The sequence below is a fragment of the Cavia porcellus genome, unplaced genomic scaffold, assembly GCF_034190915.1.
Source record: "Cavia porcellus strain 051 isolate PalLab524CR breed Dunkin Hartley unplaced genomic scaffold, mCavPor4.1 scaffold_9, whole genome shotgun sequence".
Taxonomy (NCBI): Eukaryota; Metazoa; Chordata; class Mammalia; order Rodentia; family Caviidae; genus Cavia; species Cavia porcellus.
Genome location: NW_026947492.1, coordinates 61,160,544 through 61,172,960, shown reverse-complemented (window position 1 = coordinate 61,172,960; position 12,417 = coordinate 61,160,544). Strand labels below are relative to the sequence as shown.

The following is a 12,417-nucleotide window of genomic DNA, read 5'->3' as shown; positions in this document are numbered from 1 at the left end:
TGCCCTCACCCTTGACCCTGCTGCCCGGAGGGGAGGCGGTGCTGCCACCGTGCTCCAGCCACTGCCACGGCGGGGGGGGGGGGGGAATGATGCAAAGTAATACAGTGCAGGCCACAGTGCTTGACTGATCCGGAGGGGAGGGGCCAGCATACGCTGTCCCTGTCTACAACTCACTAGCACACTACAGTGGGAAGGGTCATCTAGCCAGTGCGCTTCAGAAGAATTGTAACCAACAAAGAAAGAAACTGGGGCCTCCTGGAAGAAACAAAAAAGATGGGAAGAGGAAGCAACAACAAAAAGTCCCCAGCTCCCAACCCTGAGAACACTGACCCAGGACAGGTAAACACAAAGGAGAATGAGAACAACAAACATGCAACATCAGACACAGTGCCAGTGTACATAAAGAGATATATTTGGGACCTCATAGATGAGTTCAAAAGTGAAATATTTAGCCAAATAAAGCAAGATATAAGAAAATTAATTAAAGAGATACTAAGCACCCCTCAAGCAGACACAGATGGAAGAAGAGAGGAACTCAAACAAAGGAGAGAACCTTTTGATGAAGAATATAAAAAAATATAGAATACATGAAGCAGATTCAAAGAGATCACCAGGAAACTAAAAACTCTATGGAAAGACGGCAAATCAGTTTAAAAGAAACTAAGGATAGACTATCCAAACTGGAGGACAGGTTTGAAATGTGGGATAATGAAAGGAAAAACTTTTTAAAAATAACAAAGAAACAAGCAGTAACAATACAAAGGCTAGACGATCACAAAAGGATCTATAACTTGAGAATAAAGAATGTGAATGAAGAAGCTGGGATACAAACAAAGAAATTACAAAGGTTATTCACAGAAATAATTAAGGAAAACTTCCCAAACATAGGAAAAGGAAATGATATTCTGATATATAAGGCATACAGAACTCTAGCCACCTACAACCAAAACAGAGCTACACCCAGGCATATAATAATCAAAATCCCAGAAATTCAATATAAGAACAAAATATTAAAAGCTGTTAGAGATAAGAAACTGATAACCTATAGAAGAATGCCCATGGCAGACTTCTTGACACAAACCATCAAGTCAAGAAGAGCCTGGAGTGAAATATTCCAAGCCCTGAAAGAAAATAACCTCCAGCCCAGATTGATATACCCTGCAAAACTGTTTCTAGAAATTAATGGAGAAACAAGATGCTTCCAAGACAAAGAGGAACTTGGGAAATTCGCAACCACCAATCCAAGTCTACCAAGAATACTGTAGGGCATTCTAGAGAGAGAGAAAAGTACTAGGATTCCAGAAACAGTGGCAGAGAGGCCTCAATGAATGGAGAAGAAAACAGAATGAAGAAGATAAGCAAACAACTTATGGCGAACAAGAGCATAACAGAAATGAGGCAGAGAAGACTTTATTCAACAAAGTCTGAGAGTATAGGTAACTGCACTGAAGATGACACGACTCTACGATACACATTCTGGTTTGATAACTGCCGGTTTTTGAAGTTCTATACTATATACAAAGTTGTGTTTTTATTAATACTGTTATGTACTGATATATTCAATTATACTATGTCTGATGATATAGCTAGTTCTATTGGAGATAACCAGAGACAACACAGAAATCATGGTAGAACTCTTTGTACAACCGTCTTATATGTTTATTTCATTTCATGTGTTTATAGGTATATGTTTTGTTTTGCCATGCTTTGTTTTGTTTCTCCCTCTAAAGGATAGAAATACATGTTAAGACGTATGCATGTGTACAGTCTGTAAACAGTTTATGAGAACTGATCTTATGACACATGATGAAATGAACAGATACTTTGAAGAAAAAGAGACACTAAAATACCCAGTGCTGATCCTGGAGTGTCATAATGTGAAACCCAACAATAGTATTATTCTTTGTTCAGAGTGATATTAGCCTGCTTGGGTTTATTCAATATCAACATAACTGAAGATATGGATAACTTCATGTATGTTTAAATGTATAGGATTGATAACCATATTTCTAAGTTTTTGTTGGATACTTGAGCAGAACTGGTTGCAATCTCACTGTTTGAATCCTCACTTTATATACTCCACTTTACTATCTTCAATAACTATTTGTAAAAAAGACAATCTGTAATCATCAACTAGTGATTTCTGTTTATTTTTTCTTTGAAATTACGTATTATTTCTACCTGTTTTCTGTTTTGTTTAGTCTTTCTTTAAATTAAATTAAAAAAAAAAGACACTACAGTACCCAGTGCTGATCATGGAGTGTCATGATGTGAAACCCAGCAATACTATCATTCTTTGTTCAGAATGATTTTAACCTGCTTTAGTTTGTTAAATCTAAACATAACTGAAGATATGGATAATTGCATGTATGTTTAAGTGTATAGGGTTGACAACCATGGTACTAAGTTTTTGTTGGACAGTTGAACAGAACTGTTTGCAGACTTGCTGTTTGAATTCCCACTTTACATATTCCACTCTTGTACCTTGAACAACTATTGTAAAATGACAATATGTAAACATCAACTAGTGATTTCTTACTGTTTATTTTTTTTTTCTGAACATATGTGTTATTTCTACCTATTTTCTGTTTTGTTTAATCTTTCTTTAAATAAAATTTTAAAAAATCAGTGATTTTACTATAACAGGGACTGGCGATTTAGCTCAGTGGCATAAGTGCCTGCCTGGCAAGTCTGAGGCATGAATTTGATCTCTAGCACAAAACCAAAAACCAAAAAACCCCCAGAATTTTAACATAATTAAAAAAACAAAAACAAAAACGCCCCAATGGATATGGTTTCAAATTCTATACCTCAACTAACTTTTATTTAAAAATGATATATAATTCATATATTATTAAATTTACCCCTTAAAAATGTTTTATTCATAGTTTTCATACATATTTACTGTTCTACAACTACTGTCTAATTCCAGAACCTTTTCATTACCTCTCAAAGGTAAAGAGGTTGTTATGAGACATCAATCCATGTATCATGTCTTCTGTAAGATGGAAAGTACCTCAGAATGTAAAGAACCTGTGTGTCGGTTTTGCTCAGTAGAACCCTTACTAGTTAGGTGTGATCAGCACATACCAGTGATGCTTGGGTCTCCATCCCACGTCTTGCTTGCCTCTCTTCTTTGAAGTGTATCAAACTCTCCAGAGGGGAGATGGCTACCTTTATTTGCCCTTGGCACTCTCCACTGAAGTCTGTAATGTTGTACCAGCCACAGATAAACTGGAAGCCAGAGAGCAGCGGCGAGAGGTCCACTGAGGCAAAACCAATCACTCTCTCCTCATCTGTGGGGAAAGAGAAGAGCTGGGCAATGTAGCTGGACATAGTCTGCACAGAGAAGCTGGTTCAGACGGCTGGGGGACTTCAGTGACTCCAAAGCCATCATAGAAGATGCTAATTAGTTTGAAAGAGCTGATACTGGTGCTTGTTAAGAGTTCCCTTTCTGGGGCTGGGGATTTAGCTCAGCAGCATAAGCACCTGTCTTGCAAGCAGGCAGTCGTGAGTTTAATCCCCGGTACCGATAAAAAGGAAAAAGACAAAAAAAAAAACCCCAGAGTTCCCTTTCTACACAGTTACAGGCAACTAGCAATCATCCCTAAATTTAATAAACACTTGTTCTTGTTCCTAGGCTTACGCCTCAGTTGTTTTCCTCATGACACTAATCCTTAAAATTATAGAATTAGGATACATTTGCCTTTTTTTATTTATACCTGTCTGCACTGACAAATTTTCTAAGCATTCATGTACAATACATTAAACTAAGAGCAAACTAACGGAAATAACAGAAATAGACAAATAATCCCCTGGAAAACAGGATACTGTAACTACTATTCCCTCTGACTACAGAACGGCCTCCCTTTCATGTCCAGCTAAAGAAGCTTTTTCTGATTCTAAGTCTAGGTTTGATGTCTGCCAGAACGCCCTACATTGCTAATCACATTACACTGTAAGCATTCTGTGTTTCCCACTGTTGTGAGCTCTGTGATGACAGGACCATGTCTGCTTTATATGCTTTTATACTCCTGGCACTTAGTGACTGGCATAGATTACTTTATGCAATTCGTGTAATATGCTCAATCTGTGTGGAAAGGGCGGAGTCAAGAGGAGGAAGATATCTGTATAAACCGTGAGACAGAATTAGATGAATACTGCTTAGCTCAGTCTAGGCATTTTCCTCACTTCCATTTAAAATAGCATCTTATAGCACCCCTTACAGGTCTTGAATATAGGGAATACATTTTGTTCTCCATACCTAAAAGCCCTAGCAAAATAGGCAAAAATAATAAAAATAGCTCGATTTTTAATGCAACAATTATTTGTCAAGTACTTTGTCTGTATTATACATATTATTTCTGTTCCTCATGAAACCCTAGAAAGTCAAGTCCTACTAATTTTATAAGCAAGGAAAGAAAGGTAAGAGGAAAGAGGTGTAGAGATCTACTTTATATCTTATAGCAAATTAGCAGAGATTTGACTCAGGCCGACATTTTCTGCTATTGAATTGAAGTAAATCCTATTTTCTGAACAATTTCTTTTTCACCTCAGTTTTCTGGGTCATCTGATCTTACCAGCACTGTGAAGTATGAGCAGTGAAGTCTGTATGTTCCATCAGAACTGGGCTCAAATCGTGGTTCCACTAATTAATAGGTCTCAACCTTAGTTAGGCCACTGAACTTCCCTAGGCCTTAGCTTCTGCATCTACAGAGTCAGACTAATTATATTTATTTATTTATGAATAATGACAAGGACTCACTATATAGTCTAGGCTGGCCTTGAACTATGTAGCCCAGGCTGGCCTTGAACTCACAGCAAACCTCCTGCCTCAGCCTCCCAAGAGTTGGGTTTACAAGCATACACCACCATACCTGGCTCTAGATTTTTGTTTGTTTTGTTTTGACTGATTATATTTTTTAACACTGTAGGTTTAGAGATGTTTATTGAGCTTTCAGCACAACGACATTCATGAATAAAAGTAATAAAAACTAACAGGGTTTATTATCAGGCTTTTATTTACTTCTTTCAAAACCCTATGAATAGGTACTACTATAACCCCTACTTTATGGCTATGGAAACTGAAGCACAGAGAAATTGTTCACCCAAGGTCACCTCACTGCAGTAAGGGGCAGAAATGGCAGTTAGGTCTAAAGCATGTGGCTTTAGAGGCAGTGATCCTAACACTACTGGTGTTTCCTATTACCCTTGTTCCCACCAGCTGGAACTACTGTCTGGCTGTGAGACATGAATTATAGCCCTGTGGTGAACATGTTAATAAATTGTAGCTAAGTAAAACTGGGTTCAGTGATGTCAACACTTGTTTCTGTGGGAGGTTCTTAAAAAAAAGGATAACCTGTCTGACCCTATTTTGTGCCTGAAAATGCTAAGGTCTTGCTTTAGAAGCTAGAGTCAGCAGAACTATCAAAGTGGAAAAAAATCTCTCTTGTATGGCATGCTGTAGATTAGGGTTATTGGCAGATAAAATTAGAAAAATACAAATGAACTTCAGTTTCACTACTGAGCAAGTAGTCAAATGAAAGATCACTTCTAAATACTTAAATTCCATAGGAGAACAATGTGGCCTTCTCTGGGATTTTTCTATAACACATATGTATTCCTAGTACTATCGGTGCCATGGTTTCACTTGGACAAAAAAAGAAAAAAACCCTGACATATTGTAGGAAGGATGTGAGTTTATTTTTACAACCTGATAAATATTCAAATAACAGAATTCATACCTCCTTTATGCCAGACTTTGAAGACCAGGGTTTGCTGTGGGTCCAGAAGCAGTTCTTTTGAGAGCCTATTAAGACAGACAATCACTACAGATTAACTGTGTACGAATCTTCTCTAGTATGAAACAAGATTAGAAGGCACACTCACTTACCAACACTATTTTATTTCATCTTACAGCCACCATTCTATGACATACTTTTATCTTCACAGTCAACACTGGGGGATGGCAGCTCAGAGCGGTGAAGTAATTTGCTAGGACTCCTGATGGGGTGGCTCCCCCCCAACCCCACTGTATCTCCCAGGTCAACCTCTGTTTCTCTAAGGACAGCAGGGAGCTTCTCAGTATGCACTGGCAGCTTTACGGGGTAAGGATTCATTCATGCCTTAAGGTGGGGAATGGTGAAGGAAAAGGGAAAAGGAGAAAGGGGCAAGGGGAAACGGAACTTTACTGAGTACCCACCTTGGGTCAGGAAAGCGTCAAGTGTTTCATGTATATCTGATTCACAAAAGCCTGTGACAGGGGAATCATCATCCCTATTTTACAGATTAAGAAACTAGTAGGCTCAGGGATGTAAAGTGATTTTCACGTAAGAAAAATTGGAAGGGCTGGGTTTTGACTCCTGGTTTGCCTAAGTCCAATGCTACACAGTACAGAAGTGAGGCAATAAAATAAGAAATGCCCAGCTTTCCTAACAGATAAAGAAGTTGAAATGTAAATCACGGAGTTTCTCTAAAGACAGAGAAGCGCATATGGGAAGGGAGCCCAGTAAGAAGCAAATTATATTTTTTCCTACAAACTTAACTCCACAAAGTTTTAAACAAGGTGCCAATGCTCCCTCCAGCTGAACAAAAGATCCAGGGAAGGCTTAATTTTGTTTCCCAAACACCACTGGAGATCTAAAGATAGCCTACTTCAAGATCAACAAGGGAAGGCTGGGGATGGTGGCATTCCTGTAATCCCAGCACTCAGGACTCTGAGGCAGGAGGATCATTGCAAATTTGAGACCAGTCTGGGCTACAAAGTGAGCCCAAGGCTAGCCTGAACCACATAGTGAGACCCTGTCTCAAAAAGACCAAAAAAAAAAAAAAATCAAGAAGAGTAACAGTGTTAAGATATGATATGTCTAAGTAACAATATCCCAATAAAAAACACATTGAAAAAATCAACACAATGTACTGTGCAAAACTGAAACACAGTGTCAGTATTTTAATTGCAATAGGAAGCAAAAGATTCATGTTTGAATTCTAGCTCTACTATTAGGACTTGGGCTGACACTGTACATGCACTTAGCCTCTTTTTCTATAATTTCTAGTAGCTTATCATAGCTATTATATTACTGAGTTTTCACTTAGAACAGCTTCTCAAATAACACAACTTCGAACATATGAGCAATTGCTGAAACTTAAGCAGGTACACAAACACTATGAGAAAACAAGCAGGTTGGTATATGGTATGGCTAGTGTTGGTGAGCAAGAATTAAACTGATAAGAGATAATAGAGGCCAGTAACAGTAACAAGTATTAGGAACCATATTTTAAATACTGAACAGTAATTTAAGAAAAGGACAAATCTTGCATGACAGTTTTGTGCCATCTCTACCAGCCCACTTTTTGTGAGTGACACTGCAAGTTGATTAATAGGACTCAACCTATTTTTTAGTCCTCCAAAGGATGGCTAACAATTGATGTATATATTCTAGGTACCATGAAGGAATTTTCCTAGTATCATCTAAATTGTACCTATGGCAAGCCTATAAAATTATTCCTACTTTATACATGAGGAATCCAAGGCTCAGAGATATAATTTGTTAGCACAGCTGATAAATGCTAGCGATGAGACTGAAGGTCAAGTCTCCATAGTTCAAAAGAATGAACTCTTCCTACTGTACCAGAAGTCTTTTTCCAAGGATAAATAATCGATATTCTTTTCTGAGATTAGTTTTCTTTGCCTGGAATACTCTTTCTACCCTTCTTCATTCTTCCAAATTGAGCTGAGGTCTGTCTTATTGAAGTGTTGAGGACCACAAATTCACAATGGCTAGCTTTACATACTTCCCTAAGGGATGAATGGAAGGTTGGGATTTTATGTATCACCCTTTTGAGATTTCCCATTATCGCATTGGGAGTGGGCCAGCCTCTCCCACCTACTAAGACTAAGACTAAGACTAAGATCACTAAGACCAAAGACCTCCAGGACAAGGTCTTCATTAGTTTAAAATCACCATTGTCCTTTGAATAATCTGATAATTTCCTCACCATTTTCCTCAATCAATAAATACCAAGATTCTGGTTGGCTTGTGATCTTTTGTTCCTCATGAACAACTGGTGATCTCAGACTTCTGCTGTACCGACATTTTATTCTTTCTTACTCACCTTTCTTCCTCTTTCCCCTCTCCCTCTTTCTTTCTCTTTTCTTTTCTCCTTCCTTCCTCTCTGTTTCTGCTGTGTGTTATACCTCACAGGAGATTGAAGCTCACTGCAGGGCTCCCTGAGAATGAAGCTTATCCTGAACTTCTAGACTGGTTTAATCCTTTTCTTTGAGCTCCAGTACCATCCTATTTATTTCTTTTACATACTTATCACACTTGATTGTAACTTTTCAATTTTTATTTGTTTCTTTGCAGGTAGACAATTTACTCCTCAATAGCAGGGAGTGTTTTTTTTTTCTTTTCTTTTTTGTAGTACTGGGAATTGAATTTAGGACTGCTCTACCACCAAGCAAGCCCTCGTCCTTTAATGGTCTTAAAAATATTTTTGAGATGGAAATCTGCTAATTTACTTAGGCTGGTCTTAGACTTAGGATTCTCCTGCCTTAGCCTCCTCTGAGTACTTTGGATTACAGGCAGGATGCCACTATGCCCAGTGCAGACAATCTTTTGCTTCTTTTTGAGACAAGGTCTCACTATGTTGGAAGAGGGTCTAGGCTGGCCTTGAACTCAAGATCTTCCTCTCTCAGTCTCCTAGGATACTGGGTTTACAGGCATATATCAGTACGCCTGGCTCAGAAAGTATCTTAATTATCTTCAATTTGCAGTATCTAGAACTGGTAAAGCATATAAAAAGCCACGGCACTGAATAATTTTTGAGTTGTACCAACTAGAATTAAAAACACTGCAACAAAACCTTTAAATCACTGCCAGCTGTGAGTTCATAAGCACCAGGATTAAATGATTATGTACTAAGAAAAGCGTGCTTCCAGTTTGGCTCAAATACTGTTGTATCTGATATATTTCTTGATCTGAGTTCGTCTCTTAGAACAAAAAGTCAATTCTGGAATGGTGATGAACATCAGAAAATACATACCTTGATTGCTGTTGAAAGTTCCAGATGGGGGAATCTGTGTTTTCAACCACTTGGGTGTATACAGGAGATGACTCAACTGCTGTTGCAAAGGATACACAACAACTAGGTACAGTTACTTTTCGCTCTGTCAAGGGGATCCCTGAAATAGAACACAGTGGAGTGATCACACTTGAGATACGCAAAAGAATGTCCTGGAAGAAGCCTTACATGATACACGAGCAGAGCAGTCAGGATCATTCCTAGCCATCTCCTACTTTCGGGTCTTTGCTCAAGCTACTCTCTGTATCTGAAATTTCTTTTCTTTTCTGTGTGTATGTGTGTGTGTACACCAGGAACTGAATGCACCTTGGGCTTGCCAGGCAGGCACTGCACCACTGAGCTAAACATCTCTAGCACCCCTTCTGCTATGTTACTCTACCACAGATCTAGAAAACACTTCATTCTGGCTCACTTGGCCTAAGTTTTCTCATCTGAAATCTGTTCTCATATCCCTTCCCACAATAAAATTCTAATTTTAGATATATACCAGTATCACTCGATCTCTTTAATACCACTGGGTCACCAATCTTGATCTCTTGGTTTTAGTTTTAAACTACTATTTGCTAAAGTCTGAAACAAAACTACTATTTTCGTTTTGGAAGAAAATTATTCCGTACTCAGAAACAGTCCTTTAGTTCAAATAGGCAGATAATGAAGAAACTGATGTGGGAGAGGCAGTCTATCAGGTTTCCTATCATTGGTAGAACTTTATCTGGGCCTGTTTACACTTCTGGAAAGGTCAAGTTCTCAAACACTTTTTGGAGGTAGCCCAGAAGAGTGTCAGTGTACCTCATACAAGTTCAGACTCACACTGAGAGCAGGTAAGAAGACATGAGATAAACCAACGTTGCCATTTAAGAGTTTTCACTGAATTTGTTTTATTTTACGTATGTATAAATGGTAGCTTTATGCACTAAGAATGGCATAATTGTTTCAATGAGACTACAATGACAACTTCTCATGTTTGAGTAACACTTTATAGCTGGCACACTGTTTTCTTTTTTTTTTTTTTTTTGTCTTTTTCCTTTTTATCGGTACCGGGGACTGAACTCACAACTGCCTGCTAGCAAGGCAGGAGCTTATGCCGCTGAGCTAAATCCCCAGCCCCCCACACTGTTTTCTTATACACTGAATTTACGCTGATAACATTTCTGGAAATCACATAAGATAGATGCCTCTCCATATTTTACAAGCAAGGCAACTAAGGAACAGAAAAGCAAAGTGGCTTTTTTATTGCACACCTGATTGACTATATTTGGAAGAATTAGCTAGGTTTCTTAACTTTATGGTTTTCCATTGTAATATTTTTACTAACATTAACTGGCAAAGAGAATTCTCCTCTGGCCCAAAGTAAACCGATAGAAACTTTCCTCTTAAGCAATGCATAATTTTGTTTGTTATAAAAATTTAATCTAGTTCTACTCAGCTAAGATTAACTGACATTTTCTCCTTGTTATCTAAGATTAGTCAGTTTTTTTTTGGGGAGCGCAGGGCCTTCACACTGTTTCCCATCTTTTTTTATTTTGAAAGATGCTCTTTCTCTCTATTGTATCATTATTTGGAAGGCGTATTTCAAAGTGACAAAGGGTAGGTCTGTGCTCGTAGGGCCCTGAGCACAGTAGCTGACATAAATATTTATCAGGGGAAGGACTACATGGGCACATGTACTGTGAGGGTGGCGTGAGGATATAATAGAGATTTCTGAGTGATCTGGTTACATAGAAAGATTCTAAGTAATAAGCGATTTATAGGTTTATAACCCATGGCAGAAATGTGAGAGGTTATGGCTCATCTTCACAAAACATGAGGACATCAATTTGCCTAGCTGCATCATGAGGATCAGGGTGCTGGGATACAGAAATAAACAACATGTGACTCTTGTCCCCAAAGAAAAGACAGCCTAGTGGAAAAACACATTAACAGACCTTTTTAGTACAGAGTAATAAATGACATGAGCGAGGAAAGCTGTGAGAGGGCTGTGGTGATATGGGAAAGCTTTGCAAACAAAGAAACATGTTTATTGCCAGTAAAGATGGCAAGGTAGGCAGCAAAGCATTGATGTGCCGCTTTAGTCTTGGAATAAGAACACATTTACCAAATAAGAGATGAAAAAACATTTTAATGAGAAGAAACAGACAATGGTCAAAAGCTTGGTAGTCTGAGAGAGAATAATGGCACACTACAAGTTGTGGAATATAAAGACATGGTGAGAAATAAAGCTGGAAATGCTAGTTGGGCCACACAGGAAATATTCTGTGTGCTATGCTACCAAGAGTGCAGGTGATATGAAACCAACTAAGTATTTTAATCAATAGAGACAGGATCACATTTACCAGCCAGACATATAATGAATGACAGAATGAAAAGGGACTGGAGGAGAATCCTGCACACAACCATTCAGAGGGCCAAGGTATTAGTTCAACTTCTAAGGCCTGAATAAACAAGGTGGCAGTAAGAAAGGAAAGGAGGTGACAGAAACTACGTAACAGGGTACAATGCCATATCCTGTCTTGGACATAGTGGCTACTTAACAAGTATTTTTTGAGTTATTCTATTAACTTGTTCATGATGGGACTATAATTTCTATTTGTCTTGCTGCTGGGTGGCTTGAGCCACTAGTAGTACATGCAAGACCGTTCCATTGGGCGACTTTTTATTAATTTTACTAGTAAAAAAGGTCACTGGAAATTATTAGATTCATTTGTATCACCTGTGGTACAAGTGCACAATGGACAGTCATGACAGTACCACTGGCAGGTCAAGCTGGTGGAATGTATTAATCCCTATGATTTATCTATTATATTTTCCATAAGAAACTTAACTGCAGGAGAATAAAGTGGGAAATCAGTGAAGATATTAAGAAGGCATTTAAGAGAGGCCTCACTGTTATCTAATTTATTTAACAAATATTTCCTGCTTATTACATGTTAGGATAGTTCAAAGCATTAAGAGTTAAGGAGCAAAGAAACAAAAAATTTCCTGCCTTGTAGGACTTATATTCTTCTACGAGAGGCAGAAAATATAACATCAGAGGCTATAGACAAAGATAAAATTGGGGTGTGACTCAGTGGTAGAGCATTTGCCTAGCATGTATGAGTACCTCAAAAACAAGCAAATAACAACAAAGTAGGTGAGGGGTAGAAAATGTTCAGGAAAGGTTGCAACTTTAGATGGAGTAAAAAAGAATGTCTTCATATGATAAAATAACTCTAGTAAGTGTGTCAGAAGTGAAGAATATTTCAGTTGGAGGGAATATCAAATTCAAACACCTCAAGATAAGAGTCTGTATACACAGTGAACAAAAAAGCAAACAGACCCTTGTGGTTTGACAAG

The 12,417-nt window shown here is 38.2% G+C and overlaps 1 protein-coding gene across 6 annotated transcripts in view; it reads right to left on the bottom strand.

Annotated features, from left to right (window-relative positions):
- Positions 1 to 12,417, bottom strand: part of C2cd3 (C2 domain containing 3 centriole elongation regulator) — a 139,080-nt gene that overhangs the window by 24,361 nt on the left and 102,302 nt on the right. For all 6 annotated transcript variants that reach the window (XM_063256502.1, XM_013145304.3, XM_013145305.3 and 3 more), the window contains exons 25-27: positions 9,046 to 9,184; positions 5,745 to 5,809; positions 3,091 to 3,296 (exon numbers count right to left, since the gene is read on the bottom strand). In XM_063256502.1, coding sequence (XP_063112572.1) covers positions 3,091 to 3,296; positions 5,745 to 5,809; positions 9,046 to 9,184 — 410 coding nt within the window. The remainder of the gene's footprint in view (positions 1 to 3,090; positions 3,297 to 5,744; positions 5,810 to 9,045; positions 9,185 to 12,417) is intronic.